This window comes from Nicotiana tomentosiformis, chromosome 7 (assembly GCF_000390325.3).
Source record: "Nicotiana tomentosiformis chromosome 7, ASM39032v3, whole genome shotgun sequence".
In the NCBI taxonomy this organism is placed as follows: Eukaryota; Viridiplantae; Streptophyta; class Magnoliopsida; order Solanales; family Solanaceae; genus Nicotiana; species Nicotiana tomentosiformis.
In genome coordinates, this window is record NC_090818.1 from 11320367 (window position 1) to 11341944 (window position 21578).

The 21578-nt window shown below is 35.0% G+C and overlaps 2 protein-coding genes across 2 annotated transcripts; both read left to right on the top strand.

Moving 5' to 3' along the window:
- Positions 1 to 12532: 12532 nt before the first annotated feature.
- On the top strand, positions 12533 to 14539 carry LOC138895243 (zinc finger BED domain-containing protein DAYSLEEPER-like). The gene is made up of 3 exons (XM_070179915.1): positions 12533 to 12898; positions 13655 to 13784; positions 13896 to 14539. The coding sequence occupies exons 1-3, from the start codon at positions 12533 to 12535 to the stop codon at positions 14537 to 14539; spliced, it is 1140 nt and encodes a 379-aa protein (XP_070036016.1).
- A 2300-nt stretch (positions 14540 to 16839) lies between these two features.
- On the top strand, positions 16840 to 17334 carry LOC104087028 (cytochrome b561 and DOMON domain-containing protein At5g47530-like). The gene has a single exon (XM_033653619.2). The coding sequence runs from the start codon at positions 16840 to 16842 to the stop codon at positions 17332 to 17334; it is 495 nt and encodes a 164-aa protein (XP_033509510.1).
- Positions 17335 to 21578: the final 4244 nt, after the last annotated feature.

Sequence of the window (21578 nt, forward strand, 5' to 3'; positions counted from 1 at the left end):
AATCACTGATCTCAACCATACACATTCCCTACTTGCTTCATGAATAGCTATTATCTCAGCATGATTTGAAGAAGTAACAACAATAGATTGCTTTGTGGAGTGCCATGATATGACAGTACCTCCACATGTAAATACGTACCCGATTTAAGATCGAGCTTTATGTGGATCGGATAAATAACCTGCACCTGCATAACCAACAAGATATGCACTACCTTTGTTAGAATAAAATAAACCTATATCAAGTATTCCCTTTAAATATCACAATATATGCTTAATCCCGTTCTAATGTATCCGTGTAGGAGAAGAGTTATATCTTGCTAGTAAATTAACAGAAAATGCTATGTCAGGCCTTGTAGCATTAGCAAGATACATAAGTGCACCAATTGCACTAAGATAAGGTATTTCGGCACTAATTGTAACTGCATCCATTAGATGTATTTCAAGTTTTTCATATAGTGCTAAACTGATAAGATATCGAAATGTTATGGCATCCATAACAGGTGAATATGTTTCATCAAAATCGACTCCAGGTCGTTGTGAGAATCCTTGTGCGACAAGGCGAGCTTTGTATCTTTCAATTTTATTTTTATCATTCCTTTTTTGCACAAAAACTCATTTATGACCAACTGGTTTTATACCAGCAGGTGTTTGGACTACTGGTCCAAAGACCTCTCTTTTAGCAAGTGCGTTCAATTCTGATTGAATTGCCTCTTGCCATTTTGGCCAATCAGATCTTTATCGACATTCTTCGACAGACCGGGGTTCAAGATCCTCACTATCTTGCATAATGTTAAGTGCAACATTATTTGCAAAAATATTATCCACCACTATTTCAGATTGATTTAAATTAATCCCTTCACCAGTAGAACTTATTATAAGCTTCTCACTCACTTGAGTCTCGGGTTTATTGATTTTTTCAGGAATCTCAGAACTAATCAGATCTTGGGTCTCTTCAGGAGATCCCTTCATAGTATCGTTATCATTTGTCGATTTTCTTTTTTGAGGATTTTGATCCTTAGAACCCAAAGGCCTACCACGCTTCAGGCATGCTTTAGGTTCACTAGCTCTCATGCTAGTAGATGGTCCTGCTGGGACATCAATTCGGATAGGCACATTATCTGCAGGGATATGTGACTTAGTTATCCTATTCAAATCAGTAAATACGTCTGGCATTTAATTTGCTATATTTTATAAATGTATGATCTTCTGGACCTCCTGATTACATATAGGGGTACATGGATCAAAATGAGATAATGATGAAACTTTCCACACAATTTCTCTTTTGATTTTCTTTTTCTCTCTCCCTAATTGTGGGAAATTTGTTTCATCAAACCGACAATCTGCAAATCGAGCAGTAAATAAATCTTCCGTCAATGGTTCAAGATAGCGAATAATAGAGGGTGATTAAAACCCCACATATATTTCTAACCTTCTATGTAGGCCCATCTTACTGCGCTGTGGTGGTGCTACTGACATATATACAACATATACAAAAATTCATAGATGGGCAATATCTGGTTGATGATAAAAAACTAATTGTGACGGAGAATATTTATTATAATGTGTCGGTCTGAGACGGATAGGTGATGCTCCACGCAAGATAGCATGGACCCAAATAGTAGTTGGCAATTTTGTTTTCATAAGTAGTGGTCTTGCTATCAATTGCAGGCGTTTAATAAATGACTCTGCAAGGCCATTTTGAGTATGGACATAAGCTACCTGATGTTTAACTTTTATCCCAACTGATATAATCATCAAAAGCTTGAGATTAGAATTCTCCAGCATTATTAAGGCGAATAGCCTTTATAGGATAATCTGAAAATTGTCCCCTTAATAAAATTATTTGAGCTAATAGCTTTGCAAACGCCAGGTTGCGATATGATAGTAGGCACACATGAGATCATCTTGAAGATGCATCTATTAGGAATATAAAATTTCTAAACAGCCTACTTGGTAGGTGAATAAGTCAACATATATCCCCATGTATACGTTCTAAAAAGGCAGGAGATTCAATGTCAACCTTCATTGGTGATGGTCTAGTGATCATTTTGCCTTGATAACAAGCATCATAAGAAAATTCATTATTTGTAAGAATCTTCAGGTTCTTTAATGGATGCCCACTCGAATTTTTTGTAATTCGTCTCATCATTATTGATCCAGGATGGCCCAAACGGCCATGCCAAAGCACAAAAATATTTGAATCAGTAAACTTCTGGTTTACGATAGAGTGTGTTTCAACTGTACTAATATTTGAATAGTATAAGCCAGAAGATAGAGTTGGTAACTTTTCTACAATGCACTTCTGGCCAGAAATATTCTTTGTAATACAAAGATATTCCATATTTATTTCATCTATCGTCTCAACATGATACCCATTTCGGCGGATATATATAAAACTTAACAAGTTTCTTCGGGACTTAGATGAGAATAATGCATTGTCTATTATAAGTTTTGTTTCCTTAGTCATAAATATAGTGGCTCTTCCGGAGCCTTCAATCAAACTTATATTACCAGAAATTATTGAAACATTTACTTTTTTCTTATGCAAATAAGAAAAGTATTTTTGATCTTTGAATATGGCATGAGTTGTTCCACTATAAATTACACAAATATCTTCATGATTTTTCTTTGATCCAAACATAATTTGAGGATTATCTATATTCTTCAAAATGACATAAACAAAATAAATATGATAGTAAACATCATTATCAAAGCATAAATTTTATTTATGTATAACAATTACATAACCATACTATCTATTACAAATAACAAAAATTAAAATATTTACATTTCTACAGATTCATCACCGATCACATGACTTGTTTCTTGTGATGACCCAAAATGTCATCTTTAAATTTAATAATTAATTTTGTGTTCTAAAACCTCAAAAAGTACTATTTATTATTTCTCGACTTGCGTGCGCAGTCCGTAAAATTTTCTAGAAAGTTTTCAGGTGAAAAATGGATTAAATGTGAATTAGAGCTTTAAAACTCAACTGAGTTGACTTTGGTCAACATTTTTAGGAAACCGACTCGGATCAGTGTTTTGATAGTTTTGGTAGGTCCGTATCGTGATTTGGGACTTAGGCGTATGCCCGGAATCAAATTCCGAGGTCCCTAGCCCGAGATATGGAATTTTGATAAAAAATTAAAAGTTTAGGTTTAAATAGTGACCGGATGTCAAATTATGTGCAAATGACCCTGGAATAGAATTTTGATGATTCCAACAGCTCCGTATGGTGATTTTGGACTTAGAAGCGTGATCGAAATTTTATTTGGAAATCCGTAGTGGAATTAGGCTTGAAATGCCAAAAGTTGATATTTTTGAAAAGTTTGACCGGGGGGTTGACTTTTTGATATCGAGGTCGGAATCCGATTTTGAAAATTGGAATAGAAGTCATTCCGAATTGATTTGATGTGTTTCGGCACAAGATATATAATTTAAAAGTTCAAAGTTCATAGATTTTGATTTGATGTGCGATTCGTCATTTTGATATTGTTTGAAGCCTAGACTAAGTTCATATGGTATTTTGGGACATATTGGAATAATTGGTTAAGGTCTCGAGGGTTTCGGGTGGATTTCGGAAGGTAAACGGAATGGATTGCGGACAAAGAGTGCTGGAAATTTCTGTTATAGAAATTTCTGGTGCGTGGAGCTAATTCTGGAAGCTTATATCTCGCATTTCATAAGGAATTAGAAAATTTTCAAAACATGAAAGTTGTATTCGTTTGAATCTAGTTTCCAGAAAGATAAACCATTCATTATTTAGACATTTGTACAGAAAGTTATGACGGATTGAATGAAAGCTGGTAGAGCAGTTTCGCCAGAAATTTCTGATGCATGGAGCCGATTTTGGAAGCTTATATCTCGCAATTCATAAGGATTCGAAAAATATTCAAAACATGAAAGTTGTAGTCGTTTGATTCTAATTTTCAGAAAGTTAAACCATTCATCATTTGGACATTTATACATAAAGTTATGATCGATTGAAGGAAGGCTGGTAGAGCAGTTTCTGGTGGACTTTTAGTGACGGATGGACAGAAACTTAAGGACCAAAAATGGTCATTTCCTTCATTTCGTTTTGGATTTTTGGAGCACGGTTCTTGGGCGATTTTTGGGCGATTTTTACGGAAAAACATTGGGGTAAGTGTTCCTTATCCTATATTGTTTATATTTCATGATTTCATACTCATTTACATCATGAATCCGTGAATTTATGAAAGAAAAATCAAGAGTTTTGCAAAATCTTCCAAAAATATAAATTTAAGATTTGGAGGTCGAGTTATTATCGGAATTTGATAAAATTGGTATGGGTCGACTCATAATTGAATGGGTTGTCAGATTTTGTAAGTTTTGCCGGATTCCGAGATGTGGGCCCCACGGGCAAATTTTGAGTTAATTTCGGATTTTATTGAAAAATATAATATTTTCTTATGAAATTGATTACTATAATTTTTTTTGACTGTATCGAATTAATTATGACTAGATACGAGTCGATCGGAGTCGAAAAAATCGAGGAAAAAGCATAATACTTAGTTAAATTGGAGCAAGTCGAGGTAAGTGACTTGTCTAACCTTGTGTGGGAAAAATTCCCCTAGGATTGATAATTGTAATGTGTGAAAAGTTGTGTACACGAGGTGATGAGTATGTACACGGGCTAAATGTGAAAGATTATGTTTTAAATTGTGTAGATCACTGTTGCGCATTAATTAAATTATTTCATTTTGTTATATTCTTCATTATTGATTTAATGTTTATATTTTTAAATTTGCTTGACCTTTTTCTGCTAATTGTTTTATCTGTTTAGTTGGAACTTGGTTTCTTTTATTCTGTGCATTATTTGAAGATTGATTTTTTTTAAATTAAATATTATTAATATGAAGTATTTGACATTTTTAAACTTGATATTGAAGCAACGTATTAAAGATTTTGAAATATTATTTTCCCGAATTATTTACTCCTGAATAATTTTGTACTCATTGTGATGGAGCAGTGAACTCTTTATTGTGGAAAAATATTATTGTTGAATTATTTTGACATGAGCCGTGAGCTCTTTATTGTGAAAAATTATTATTGATAATTTATTTTGGCATGAGTCGTGAGCTCTTTATTGTGAAAAAATATTGTTGTTGAATTATTTTGGCAAGTTAAATTATTTGAGCAATTGAGGTACAAATTATGATATATTGTGATATTGATACGCATGCGGTGGTATAAGGTCTGGGTATTGAAATGCATGCGGTGAGATAAGGGTGGCTTGATACGCGTGGCTAGTAGGAAGAACTACTAGAAGTCATGCGGTGTGATAAGGATGGCTAAAACACGGGATGCTATTTCGGGAAAAAGTATTTTCTTTTAAATAAATTGTGAAGCCTCCCGCGGTGAGATAAGAAAATGAGATATTGTGAATTTGTTTATGATTTGGGACTACGAGGCAGTACCTCGGGAGTGCCCTTGTTGATATTAATTTATGGCCGCAGTTGTCTTTGATTATTGTTGTGATTTTCTTAAAGTCGAAAAGAATTTTGTTTTGTTTCCACGAGGTATTTATTTGCCATTATTTGATGTAATTAAATGTGACATACTACTTGATTCATTTCTATTGTTATTTTATCTTATAATATTATTTAAACATTTTACCATGCCATTATTTATTCTCCAGTAGGGCCTGACCTGACCTCGTCACTATTCTACCGAGGTTAGGCTTGGTACTTACTGGGTACCGCTGTGGTGTACTCATACTACGCTTCTACACATCTTTTTGTGCAGATCCAGGTAGATCTTATCAGACCACGCATCAGTAAACTAGTTGTACGAGGAGACTTCGAGGTATATCTGCCAACGTCCGCAGACTCCGGAGTAACCTTCTATCTTACTATGTTGTCTTTCTTATTTTCTTTAGACTCTGATGTACAGAGACTTAGAGAATAAATTCTTAGATGCTTGTGACTTATTTCTACCGGATTTTGGGAGTTGAAATTGTTTGAATTGTAATTTATTTATTTCAGAAATTTATTATTATTCCGCATTGATAAGCTTACCTTGTCTTAGAGACTAGGTGCCATCACGACATCCTACGGAGGGGATTTGGGTTCGTGACATTTCTCCTTCCGGTAGTGCAAAGTAATCAGCTACATCCAAATGCATGAAGTCTAAATTATCTTCAGAAATAAAATTTGCTTCAGCATTTTTCTCTGTCTTCTTCAGGGAGGCTTGATACAGCTCAACCAGGTGCTTTGGCATACGATAGGTACGTGACCAGTGCCCTTTTCCTCCACATCTATAGCATGTATTTTCTGCCTTTGCTGCTTGCACCGCTTCATGCTTTTGTTTCTTCCTTTTCCACTGGTGGTGGTGAGGAGGGTTCTTTGGTGCATTATTATTACCATGATTAGAGTTTCTTCCCCGACCACGGCCATGGCCACGACTGGGGCCACGTCCTCTTCCACGCTTAGCTTGGTGGAAGTTTGTCTCATTCACTTTAGGGAATTGACAAGAACCGGTAGGTCGACTTTCATGATTTTTTATTAATAGCCCATTATATTGCTCGGCTACAAGAAGATGTGAGATAAGTTCAGAATACTTTTTGAATCCCATCTCTCGATATTGCTGCTGCAGGAGCATATTCGAGGCATGAAGAGTGGTAAAAGTTTTCTCCAACATATCATGATCAGTAATATTATCACCACATAATTTCAATTAGGAAATAATTCTGAACATAGCAGAATTATACTCACTGATAGATTTAAAATCTTGTAGCCTTAGATGAGTCCAATCATAACGTGCCTGTAGAAGAACGACCATCTTCAGGTGGTCATATCTATCTTTCAAATTATTCCATAGTATGACTGGATCTTTAATAGTGAGGTATTCCATTTTCAATCCTTCATCAAGGTGATGGCGTAGAAATATCATTGCTTTGGCACGGTCTTGGTTTGATGCTTGATTTTTGTCCATGATGGTGTCTTCCAAACCCATCGCATCAAGATGAATTTCAGCATCAAGTACCCAAAATATGTAGCTTTTGGAACAAACTCAAGTTTAGAAAGATTTGATATTATTTAGAAAAATAAAGTCCGTACCTTTGATACTTTCAAAGTATTTGCTCGAGATGGCAGAGTCTCGTGCTGATAATGTGTAATAAAATAAAGATGGTAAAGTAAAGACAAGTATAGAGAGAAACTGATATATTATTAAAACTTCAAACTTGTGTACATAATGAACTAAAAACTCTTCTATTTATAGAAGAAAGGAAGTTGTCATGTAAGCTGCTACTGCAAGCTGTTGTGTAAGCTGCTACTGCAAGCTGTTGTGTAAGCTGCTTGTAAGCTGCTACTGCATGCTGCTGTGTAAGATGCTGTCACGACCCAAAATACTAACCTATCGTGATGGAGCCTATCTCAGTACTAGGCAAGCCGACAACATCAATAACCCATGATTTCCTTTAAATTTAAAAACGTAACGTTTAATACAATACCAAACATCTAGCAATTTCTGATACAACACTCCTAAAACCTGGTGTCACTGAGTACATGAGCATATAATATGAGTACAAGTCTGAAAAATATGGTCTAAAATAGTCTGAGACCAAATATAGTAATCAAGGAGATAGAGAAGGAGAGACAAGGTTTGCGGAACACGACAGCTACCTCAAAATCTCCTGAAAATCAACCGCGCAAAAGGATCAACACCCGCTATGTCCAGGAATACCTGGATCTGCACAAGAAGTGCAGGGTGAGTATCAGTACAACCAACTCAGCAAGCAACAATAATAAATAAGGAACTGAAGATAGTAACGAGCTACACAGTTATGGTTCATTTTCAGTAATTCCTGCAAAGAATAGACATGCTATCAAATCTGGCAGTTTAATGTCAAATTAATTTTTTATACAGTTCCTGTTCATGTAATCCATATGTTAACAATCTTTCAGAGATTTCACAATAATGACAGATAGCAACTAAGTGCAACAATAAATGGAAATCAAGTACAACCTCTTAGGACAATAATCACTCACTGGGCTCCCAGCCCTCATCACTCCCTGGGCTCCCAGCCCTCATCACTCACTCTTAATAGGTAATCGCGCTCACTGGGGGTGTACAGACTCCGGAGGGGCTCCTATAGCCCAAGTGCTATAATCTTCACGGACAACTCACGTGCTGCACGGACAACTCACGTGCCATAATATAAATATTTGGATCCGCATGGCCAACTCACGTGCTGCACGGCCAACTCACGTGCTATAGTATAATATAAGGATCCATACTGCCAACTCACGTGCTATAGTATAATATAAGGATCTGCACGGCCAACTCGCGTGCTATAGTATAATATAAGGATCTGCACGACCAACTCACGTGCTGCACGGACAACTCATGTGCTATGGTATCAATATCTTACAATCAGGCTCTCGGCCTCACTTAGTCATAAATCTCTCCAGTCTCTCGGGATCTCAATAATCATGAAATCAGCCCAAATAACAATGATATGATGTATCAATAATAATAACAGAGACTGAGATAAAATATGCAAGTAAAAACTGAGACTGAGTACATACAGCATTTAGCAGATAATTCAACAAGTACGCAACCTTTGTGGGTCCCAACAGTACTATCCCATAGCCTAAGCATAATTTGTGACATGATTTACAATCAAATTTTGTCAACACTTAGAGAGCATATAGCTAACAACAAATTATTCAACTTTATAGTTTTTTCGGGACGGACCAAGTCATAATCCCCTCGGTGCATGCCCACACGCCCGTAACCTAGCATATGTGTCACCTCCAAAATAATCACATGATACCAAAATCCGGGGTTTCATACCCTCAGGACCAGATTTAAAACTGTTACTTACCTCAGAGCGTGAAATTCTTTATTCTGCTATGCCTTTGCCTCGCAAATCGGCCTCCGAATGCCTCGAATCTAGATACAAATAATTCGATTCAGTCAATACCAATTATTGTAATTAATTCCATAAAGAGATACTAATTTTTCCAATAAAATCCGAAATTAACTAAAAATTCGCTCGTGGGGCCCACGTATCAGAATCTGACAAAAGTCATAGAATATGAATGCTCATCCAACCACGAGTCCAACCATACAAATTTTACCAAAATCAGACACCAACTCGACCCTCAAATCTTCAATTAAAATCCGTGAAAATTTCTACCATTTTCAACCCAATCCTTACCCATTTGAACTTAACAATCTTTCCACAACCTTATTGGTATGTATACATGATACTCTACACCCAAGAATCATACTATTAATCACCCATCTTTACTCCAAATCCGAAATTGAAGAATTAGGGAAAGAAATTCTTACCTCTTTGAAGCCCTAGCAAGATCCTTGTAAAATTTTCAAACCTTGAACAAGAATTGATGGATAAATGACTAAGTCTTCACTTTCTCTCTCTAAAATGCTCTCACCTCTCTCTAAAATATCAGATTTTGGCTCAAAAATGAGCTTCAAGGGCTATAAATCGAAGTTGGTTCGGGTATAAAATTAGAAAGAATGGAAGCTCTGACGCAGTTATGCGATCGCATAACAGGTATACGGTCCGCATATCCGCCGCATAATTTGGCCTCCAAAGCTTGGCGTTACTGACCCGGTCTGCGGTCATTATGCGGCCCGCATACTTGTTCTGTGGTCGCATAATGCACCGCAAAATAAGTCTGCGGTCGCATAGTGCACCGTAGATTTTCCTCAAATCTTGCCCCTCTCCTGATCCATTATGCAACCATTATGCGGTCCGCAGAGTGATTCTGTGACCGCATAGTGGTCGCAGAAATGACCATTTTTCGACAAAATTTTCCTTTACACATCGGTGCATTGGTCAACCCAAAAAATCCGAGTTGCGGCGAGCTTATCTTTGTACTAATTGATCTACCTCGGCACCACCAAACCTTAATTTCCTTAGCAAAATTTCTCCGGGGTCGTTACACATAAGTTAACGTCCGGTCAATCTTTTTAACTTAAATTCAAAACCTTGAAACTAAGTGCTCCAAATCATTTCAAAACCTCACCGGACCCAAACCAATTACCCCGGCAAGCTAAATAATAACTGTAATACACAATTTGAGCAGTAAATGGGAGAACGAGATTGCAATAGTCAAAACGACCGGCCGGGTCGTTACAGCTGCTATTGTACCAGATATAGATAATCTTCTACCGATGGTAATATTTATCCATAACGGAGTACCGAAAGGATAAGTTTCTTTAGGAGGCTTAGTTCCAATAAAGTACTAAATAGATAAACGTATTTACGGCGGAGTCCCATATGGATAAACTTCTTCAGGAAACTTCTTTCTAACAGAGTACTAAATGAACATCCATAATATAATATATTCATAATATTGATGAGTTTATATAAAAATGATACTCATTGCATGACACCTACAAAAATGGCCATTGCATGACACATGCGAATATGCCCATGCACACATTAATTAATTATTGCATGCAATGTATCTTAATTTTCAATATTGTTATGAAACTTGTCAAAGTGAAATTATAATATATCCTTGTTGAGAATTAGGTTTTAATGATTAACATTTGTCTCCGGTGAACATGTGTTGAGAACCAGGTTCTCAAGTAGCTGCTGAAGATTCTTACAAGGCAGTAGCTTTTACCAAAGTTATTACAATCCAATATTAGTGGAAGTGACTCTTGTCCGTCATCATCAAAAAGGGAAAAATTGTTGGAAATTGGTGAATTTTGATTTTGATGATTAACAAACATGGCAGATATATTGGATTGATTAAAGGACCTAGTGAAGGGCCTGGTCCTGCTGGGTTGGACTTGCAGAGTGCTGGCACTTAATCCTAGCGGGAGAAAGATTCATTTTTTAGAGAGATATTATCTTATTTCGTATTTTATGACCTACTAGCCACCTAGATAATAGAGAATCTTGGTAAATTTTTATTGTTAACTTGGAGACCAAGTTTGTAAGGAAGTAGAGTTAAAAGTGGATTTATTTTAGGAAAAGAATTATATTCTTCCTATACTTCCTTTATTCTCTAGAGTTAGGAGGGAGATCTTTAAGAGATATATTTTGCACGAAATTAGTGAAAATTAAACAGGTTTCTTGCTGGAAAAGTGTTAGAATTGGAGTAGGAAACAAATAAGAAAAACCATATAGTCATATATGGTAAATTCTTTATGAAGTAGGTCTCTTATTATTTATTTTCTTTTATGATTTGGACTCTTTATGCTACTAACGTGTTACCTATATGTAGTCCATACTTACTTCATTGTAGGCACACATTTCCATTATTTCTTCAGAGTAAATTGAGAGGAAAGTAAGAAAAAACGAGTTCAAAATTCTAAAGTGGATATTGAAGGCTGGAATGTGCAGAAGAACCAGACTAGAGAACCTGTTCCTTGACACAATGTCAAATTCATTGTGTCTAGTCTAATTCATTGCATTAGGGTTATTGAGTTGTAATCTTATTTGCTTATATAAGAAGCATTTCGAGAGGTTTTTCTCCATGAGAGAATTCAAGTCTTAAGCTAGAGTTAACTTGAGCATTTTTCTACAACCATAGTAGTTGTAGGCAGTCAAGTGGCTAGGATTTAGTCTCTTAGGTTATAAGAGTTTTATTTTCTGAAACTGCTCATTGTTTTAATGAAGTTTTTGTGAGAAATCCTAGAGGTGGGTTGTGATTTTTACTCCCTTGATCAAGTAGGTTTTTCACGTAAAAAATGTCCTGTGTATTTAATTCCACACTTTACTATTTCAAATATTTAACGAATGAGCGAATATAAGAACGTTCTTATACATGTGTCTAAGGGTGTACCAACTCAACAATACTTAGTCAACTAAAGCTGGGTCAACACTAGGGTTGTGTATTATTTGGGTCGAACCGAAAATCCGAACCTATCCATGTTATTTGGATCGGTACGGATCGGATTTCAACTATTTGGATCAGATTTTGGATTATAGATTTAAATATTTTGGATATCGGATCAGATACGATTTAGCTTAATTTAAATCCGAACCGATCCGAAATCCGAAATATAAGGCCTACATATAAAAGTGAGAGTGCCATCAAATAGGGTTTCATTTGTCTTATTTCTCTCACATCAGCAAGTATCTCTTAGAGCTTTTAGACCTGCCTCCATCACTCCAAATCTTCAATATCTCCGCTTCATCTTTGCTCTCTAGAAGTAAGGTTTGTTGGTTTTATTTTAATTTTTCATTCTCTCCATCCTTTCCATTTTAGATTATTGATTGATTCTTTCCTATTTATGGTCGATTTTTATTTTAGATTGATCTAAGATTTTGATTTTTTATTCTCTCCCTCCTTTCTATTTTAGAACTTAAATTTTTCAAAGATGCTATTTGATTAAAAATATACTGCTGCTCATCTAATTTTCTCAAAGCTTAAATATTAAATTTTTGCATGAATTTTTGTCTGGTGTTAGCTCGTGCACTTAAGCACTTTTATGGGTTCTTATATTTCTTCGCTATCCTTTTTTAACTACCGGTACTGATTTTTTACATGGATTTTATTTTATACTTGTTTCATAGATGACAGAGCTAGAGGTAGAGAAGGGAAATGAGTTTCAAATTATCCTAAAAGATACTGAAAGTGGTGCTTCAAATAATCCCACAACGAACACACTCCATTGTGAATCTGCTTCTAAGAAAAGAAAAGGCATGAAAGAAAGATCAGTTGCTTGGGGCCATTTCGACAAGTTCACTGATGACGAAGGGATTAAAAAAGCAAAATGCAAGTATTGTCAAGACGAATATGTAGCAAATACAAAAAACAGAGGTACAAGCAATTTGCTATCCTATATGATCAAGTGCCCGAACAATCCCCATAAGGTGGACACCAGCCAACCGAGACTAGCTTTTCAACCAAAAAAGGGTGGTCAAACAGGTGATGTATCAGTAATCCCATAAAAATTTGATCAAGAGGCATGTAGGAAGGCTTTAGCTCGTATGAAAATTATTGATGAGCAACCCTTTATTTCTGTTGAAAAGGAGAATTTTAGAGATTTTGTGAGAACTCTTCAACTTTTATTTCATGTTCCTTCTCGTACTACTGTGACTAGAGACTGTCTTGAGATTTATAATGAAGAGAGATATGTTTTGAAGAGAATTTTCAAAGAATCAAAACAGAGAATTTGCATTACAACTGACACATGGATTTCTATTCAACGAATTAACTATATGTGTGTTACAGTACATTATATTGACAAGAATTAGGAATTGCATAAAAAAATATTGATTTTTTGTCCAATTACTAGTCACAAGGGTCAAGATTTAGCTAGTGGTGTTGCTAAGTGTTTGCTTGAATGGGGATTGGATAAAATTTTTACTGTGATTGTTGATAATGCAAGCTCTAACGATGTTATGGTTAAAGAATTATCCAAAAAATTTACTAGATGAAATACAAATTTGATGGAAGGTAAGCATGTTCATGTGAGGTGTATGGATAACATCATCAATCTAGTTGTTGAAGATGGGTTGAAAGAAAGGAGTGTGTCTATTGAACGAATAAGACAAGTTGTCAGGTATATAAGGCAATCTCCCGCAAGATGGAAGAGGTTTAAAGAATATTGTGATCTTGATAAGATAATATCTAAAAAATCATTGTGTCTGGATGTTCCAACTAGGTGAAACTCCACATATTTGATGTTGAAGGTTGCGGCAGTTTATGAGGATGCTTTTACAAAATATTATGATATTGATTATGGATTGATGCATTGTATTTCTAATTGTATTTGTGAGGATGGGCAGCCTGCAGGTCCACTTTTAAGTAGTGATTGGGAAAGTATAAGACGTATTGTGAAGTTTCTTGAAATTTTTTATGAACTCACCTTGAAGGTATCGGGCATACTTTATATTACATCTAATGTACATTTTCTTGAGATCTGTGTGGTAGGTTCTTCTTTGAAAGAATTGATGAAAAATGAAGATGTTGCCGTGCGAGAAATAGCAAAGAATATGAAAGAGAAATTTGACAAGTATTGGGGTGATCCTCACAAGATGAACAAGATGGTATTTATTTTATGTGTGTTGGATCCACGCCACGAGTTTTACTCTTTTTCTTTCGCACTTACTTCTATGTTTGGAGAAACAAAAGGTGTGAAAATACAAGAGGAAGTGAAGACATATATGAAAACTTTATTCAGTGAGTATGTCAAAATGAATGGTGATTCATTTCTATCTTCTCCATCTCCTCCATCTTCTCCATCTTCATGTTCTTCTTCATCATCATTCTCAAAATTCATGCTAGATTTAAAGAGGCATAAGAGTGGTGGAGGTATTGACTTAAAAACAGAGTTGGATAAATATTTGGGTGAAGATGTTGAGGAAGAAAAAGATAAATTTGATGTTCTAGGTTGGTGGAAGTTAAACTCACCTAGATTTCCCACTCTTGCTAATATGGCACGTGATATGCTAGCCATACCAATTTTTAGTGTTGCATCTGAATCGGTCTTTAGTACTGGAGGACGCATACTTGATCCATTTAGGAGTTCATTGACTCCTAGATTGGTTCAAGCTCTTGTGTGTATCCAAGATTGACTTCGTAACGAATCAACAACTTCGGTTAAAATTGAGGAAGATTTAGATAATCTTGACCAACTTGAACTTGGTAAGACTATCTTTCTTCTTTTATTCTTTGTTTTGATATATATATTTGATAACTTATTTGTATGTTATTTGGATTCTTTTTATGTTAATATATGTGTGGTTTTAAACTTTCAATAGAAATGGTCAATACTGGAAAAGAGCCTTGCATCGTCAACATATAGTATTGATGAAGATTATTGAACTATATTTTGCTGGTATAATTCTTTCACTAGTTATTTTTTTGTCCAGTGTATTGGTCTTTGATTTTATGTTTCAGTTTTTTCACTAAAGTTTAAACCTTTCCTTTGTTATTGCAGAAACAAAGGGGAGTAGTACATCTGGAATTTAGAGGGAGATAGAAGTTGGAATTCTTTAATGTTTTTTTGCCTTCTTGAGTTCATCCTTTAAATAGTGGAATACCTATATCTATTTTGTTGATCTGTTGCCTTGTTGATAATCAGTTTATTTAGTTCTGTTGCTACAATTATCAGCTAGTATTATTCAGTTTAACCTTTTGGGTTTGTTCAGTTCTGTTGCTACAATTATCAACTAATATTATTTAGCTTAACCTTTTGAATCCATATTGAATTGTTGATGTTGTTTATCATTATAGAGTATGTATTTCCTTCTCGTTCTAGCTAGGTAAATCTTTATGGATCAGTTGTTAGACCCCCTCTTTATAGAGTATGTTGATGGTTATGCTACACCGATCATTAAGAGATGAACTCATGGAATAAGCATCTTAATATATAAGGCTTACAATCTGAACCGTAATCCGAAATATTTATCCGATCCAAATATAAAAATCCAATCCGAACCGAATTTAATTTGGTTCGAATTCGGATTGCAATTTATCAAATCCGAAATCCAATCGAATAGTCCAAAATGTGCCAAATCCGATCCAATCTGATCCATGAACAGGCCTAGTCAACACGCAGGATACTTCCCTTTCTTTCTTTCTCTCTATTCCTCTCTTTTACTTTTAATATTCAACAATATTTAATACTCTCTCCCTCTCTTAATTAAGCTTCAGTCATTGATAGAGAGGAATCTTAAAAATTGCTATATTAAAGGAGAGGAAACGGAGAAAGAAAATTCAATTCCAGGAAAAAAAAAATTAAATCACCCTCTTTTACTTGCATTTCTCATTTTCTACAAATTAAAAGTACTCTCTTCATTTTAGTTGATATCATGTAGTATGATGGAGTTAGCAGACTAAAAATTAAAATAATTATAAAAAATTAATGGAATAGATCAATACCATATTAAGATCTAATTAAATGGTTATTGAATTTAAAATCTTTTGGGATTTAATTTACAAAAACTTATACCAATTAAAGTAAAGCTGTTAACAAACTGATTTTCCCTTATGAATTAACCGCAAAATTATAAATTAATAAATTTAAGACTTTTCCATGTGTGAAAGCAAGGTTAGTTTGAGCAGCAAGCCAAGTCAGTTTTAGAAAGGTATTCAATCTCTGTATTTAATACAAAACCAAACTTTTTTTTCAAACACTTTCCTGGTTACTTCCGTTAGAACTCTTCTTTGTGTTTAATTTCTAATAAACTTAGTTTTTCCACATATTTGCCTAACAACTTGTTTGGATAGTTGTTACCTGCTGTATTGTATCGTATTTTTACTTGAAATACAATGTTTATTTTGATTGTTACTTAAATTTTATTGTATCGTATCGTTAAATTCATCGTTACGTAACGACGAAAAATGTCACTTTATGGAACGACCGATTTGGCGTGGTCGCATCGTTTTCTTATTTTTTCCTCTCATCTTGCTCTTCCTTATTATTAAATAATCTTATTTTATCTTTTACCATGCCTTTTTATATAATAATTTTATCTCGTACATTACTTTTTCTTTATAATATTGGAAGTTTATTTTTCATATTGTTGGCGCATGATATCATGAAACGACGATAAATAATACAATTTATCCAAATATTATATACATCAAAATGATATAGTACAATACGATACAATAATATACGATACATTATAAAATGATACATCACAATTATCCAAACGAGGTGTAAGATTCCACCCAAAGGAAACAGTCAACTAACTCCCTAAAATTGTCATTACCTGCTTCACCTTCCTTTCATCTCTTTCCAATATCTATAAAATCTAAGCCGCTTTTAGTTCTTGATTCAATCATCCAAAACCGAACAAAGACAATTCCCTTTAATAAATAGCCAATTCTTGCAAAAATAGCCAGTTCTTGAATTTGGTTCTCAAATATGGATAGACTTGTAAAAACTTTGTTGTTTTCATCATTCTTGTTATTAAGTCTATTTTCTACTACTTCTTATGCTCAAACACAAAACTGTTCAGCTTTTGCATTTAGAAATAATCAGAATTTTGCAACTTGTAATCCTCTACCTTTGCTCAATTCTGTTCTTCACTGGACTTATCATTCAGATAATCACACAGTTGATCTTGCTTATAGACATAGAGGAGTTACAGATTCAGATTGGGTAGCTTGGGGTTTAAATATTAATGGAGGAAGAATGGTTGGTACACAGTGTTTGGTTGCATTTAAAAATTCCAGTGGCCAAATTCAAGCTTACACTGCTCCTATTGCTGATTATCTTACTCAGTTAAGACAAGGTTCTTTGAGTTTTAATGTGCCAAGAATTGAAGCAGAGTTTTCAAATAATGAATACATTATTTTTGCAAGTTTGGAACTTCCTAGTGGAAGGACTAGTTTTAAACAGGTTTGGCAAAATGGCTAAGTTTCTGGTCAGGTTTTGCAAGCTCATAGCCAGTCTGGTGATAACCTGAGGTCTTTTGGAAGTGTTGATTTTGCAACTGGCCAGTTAGGGAATGATGGTGGTAGCAGGGGTGGCTCAAAAACGTTGGGGCGTAAAGTCAAAGTTTAGTACATATTAAGTAACATGATTCATCTTTATAGTTGACATATTTAAATTATTTTAATCTTTATAGTTGACATATTTAAATTCTCATAAAATAATGAAAAGCAATATACTAGTATAGAAATACAAAAAATAAATTTCAAATTTAAAGAAAAAGACAGTAGCAAGTTAGAATAATCGACCTGATTCTAAACATTAATAACTTGATATCAGAATGAAAATTCTATATTTTTAATTTGTTTGCTGAGAGAAAGAACGAAGAATACAATTTTAATTTATTCAATGTCTTTCGTTCGTGTTTTTTAGAAAATTAGTATCTATGAACGTGCGTTGTACTTTAATAATGACACATGATAATTTAAACATTTATTTATCATAAGGAACAATTTAATTAATAAGAAAAATTTTATGCATAATAATACAACAATCATCTAACTGCCGAAAAATATTATTACATTAGCATAATACATGAATTTAAAATAAAAGGACATCATCAAAACTTACACAAATGATCAATTTTGTCATGTTAGTTAGATAATTATGTATTATAATTTAAAAGTATTTAATGTGATGGTATCTTAACGAACACTTCTTTGTGAATAATATTTTTTTGTGTATATTTCCTCCTAATGCTTTGGTTGTTCTACCTTAACCAGAACTCTTGTTGTCGATCTTAATATCCCTCTTGAAAGTTGTCACGACCCAAAATCTCACCTGTCGTGATGGCGCCTATCTCAATACTAGGCAAGCCGACAATCTCAATAAACCACCATATCTTTTAAATTTAAAAATATAATAATTAAATTAAGCGGAAGAAATCTCTGAAATACAAATATAAACACTCCCAAAATCCGGTGTCACTGAGTACATGGGCATCTAATATGAATACAAAGTCTGACTGATAACACGCTGTCTGAGAGTATAGAACATTACAAAAACTGGAAGAAAGAGAGTCAAAGTCTGCGGATGCTAGTCAACTACCTTGATAGTCTCTAACGAATAGCACTCTGAGATCTAACAGTCGCCGTGTCCGAAAGCACCTGGATCTGCACACGAGGTGCAAAGTGTAGTATGAGTACAACCAACTCAATAAGTAACAAGACTAACCTCTGGGCTGACAGTAGTGACGAGCTCCGCAAGTATAGTGTACATAAATAATGGTACAGAAATGTAGGCATGCTTTCGAGTTTAACAGTTAAACTTAGTACAAGCAAAATAGATCAATTCTGCATGATATGAGGAATGTGACATCTCAGTGGAAAGACCTCATGTACTACTGGTCACTAATCATTCGGTCACTCGGTATTGTTTATGGCCAATCCAGCCTAGAGATATTCAATCCCGTATATATATATATATATATATACACACACACACACACACACACACACACACACACACATATACACATCGACTGACAGTCAGTCACTCAGTACCGTATAAGGCCAATCCAGTCCTGGGTAATTTATCCCCAAATATAAATGCTACAGACAAGGTCCATGTCTAGGGAAAACTTTTCACAATATAAATAAGTAAGGCAAGTTCATCCCGAATATATAATCATCAATGCTCACTGGGGGTGTGTACAGACTCCGGAGGGGCTCCTTCAGCCTAAACGTGATATAAAGCCGATATGGCCTACTACAGGCTGGCAGTCCCGATCCGTATAATAATAAAGTCTATAATGCCTGCTGCAGGCAGGCAACCCCGTTCCATATAATAATAATATATATAAAGCCAATATGGCCTGTTGCAGGCGGGCAGCCCCGATCCCATAATTATACTCACATTGGATGAACATGACTTAGTATGAAATATACATTTTTAAAACAATTCAATTCAACAGCATCACGGCCCTGTGGGTCCCAAAATATCGACACGTAGCCCAATCATGATTTTTAATACGAGTCTTTACTCAATTTTTTCTAACACGTGAAAAATGTTCGGATAATAACATGATTCTTTAATTTTACAACTCCACATAATTTATTAAGTCACAATTTCTATGGTGCACGCACACACACTCGTCACCTAGCATGTGCATTACCTTCAAACAATTGATATAACACCAAATTCAGGGATTCATACCCTCAGAACCAAGTTTAGAAGTGTTACTTACCTCAAACCGTGTAATTATTTATTCTGCAATGCCTTTGCTTCGCGAATCGGCCTCCAAACACCTCGAATCTAGCCACAAATAATAAGATTCACTCAATAAAAATTATAGGAATTAATTCCATATGAAAATACAAATTTTTCATCAAAATTCAAAATTTCACCCAAATATCGCCTGTGGTGCCCACGTCTCGGAACCTGACGAAAGTTATAAAATCCGAAAGCCTATTTAACCACGAGTCTAACCATACCAATTTTACCAAATTCTGACATCAACTCGACCTCCAAATCCTCAAATCTTATTTTTAAATCCTTAGGTCCAAATCCCCGATTTACACCTCAAAATCATGTAATCTAGTCGGATTATTCGATGATAATTTAATATTATGGAGTAGAAATGATCCCAAGTGACTTACCTCAATATTTTCCGTAATTTATTGTTCAAACATTGCCCCAAGCTGTGTTCTTTCATCCAAAAATGTTGAAATGAGCTAAATCTGGTCGCTAAAGGTGTGCACCAGAACTTGTTGCACCAGCAATATTTATTTTCACTAAAAAGGCTCTAACTCCATCATACGAACTCGGAATTCAATGATTCTTGTTCCTATGAGTCACAAATAATACGAACCCAGTCCATTAATCGAAACGCAATTCAGAGCTCATTTGCTCAATGCGTTACCAGATTCGCTCGTTAAACAATTAACTCATATTTCGTGCTAAAAACCCAAACGCGACTTGATGAAATTAGATCAAACTTTTCATATCATTCCTATAATTAATTATCACTCCCGAAAGTCTCGAAATCGAATTTCGATCTCTAGAACTAAAAATGGACCTTTGGATCATTACATGCTTATGCTGAAAATATCAAACTCTTCCAAAAACTCATCCGAGCCCCATGGGACCTCCAAGCAAGTATACTAACAAGTCCCATAATATGACACGAACTTAGTCGATGCCTCCAATTACATTGAACAACAATTAAACATGAATCGCATCTCAATTCAAGTCTATTCAAAACAAACAAATTCCAAATTCTACATTCAATGTCAAAACCTACCAAATTAACTCCGATTGACCTCAAATTTTGCACACAAGTCATAAATGACATAACAGAGTTGTTCCAATTTCCAGAATCGGATTTCCGATATCAAAAAGTCAACTCCCCGATCAAATTTCCAAACTCAAATTTTCTATTTTTGCCATTTCAAGCCTAATTTAACTACATACCTCAAAATAAATATCTTGACACACTCCTAAGTCCGAAATCACTATACGAGCTATTGAAATCATCAAAATTCTATTCTGGAGGTCGTTTATACATAAGTCAACATCCGGTCAACCTTTTCAACTTTAGTTTTCATCTTTGAGACTAACTGTCTTAATTCATTTCAAAACCTCACCGGATCCGAATCAATTACCCCAACAAGTCAATATAAACTGTAAAGTATAAATTGAGCAGTAAATGGGGAATGGGGTTGTAATACTCAGAACGACCAGTCGGGTCGTTACATTTTCCCCCTCTTAAACAAACGTTCGTCCTTGAACGAGTTTAGAATTATACCTGGAGTATCAAATAAATGTGGATATTTGCTCCACATCTCCCAGGTAGCTTCTCTGACTGGCTGGCCTCTCCACTGCACTTTCACTGAAGCTATGTTCTTTGATCTTATATTTCGAACTTGCCGGTCTAAAATGGCCAACGACTCTACATCATAAGTCAAATTACCATCCCACTGCACTGTGCTGAAATCCACAACATTAGAAGGATCCACGACATACTTCCGGAGCATCGATACATGAAACACTAGATGAACACTCGATTGACTAGGTGGCAAAGAAAGTTCATAGGCCACTTATCCAATCTTTTTAAGTATCTCAAAAGGCCCAATATACCGAGGGCTCAACTTGCCCTTCATCCCGAATCACAACACACCTTTCATGGGTGAAATCTTGAGTAGAACTTTCTCCCCAACCTTGTAAGCAAC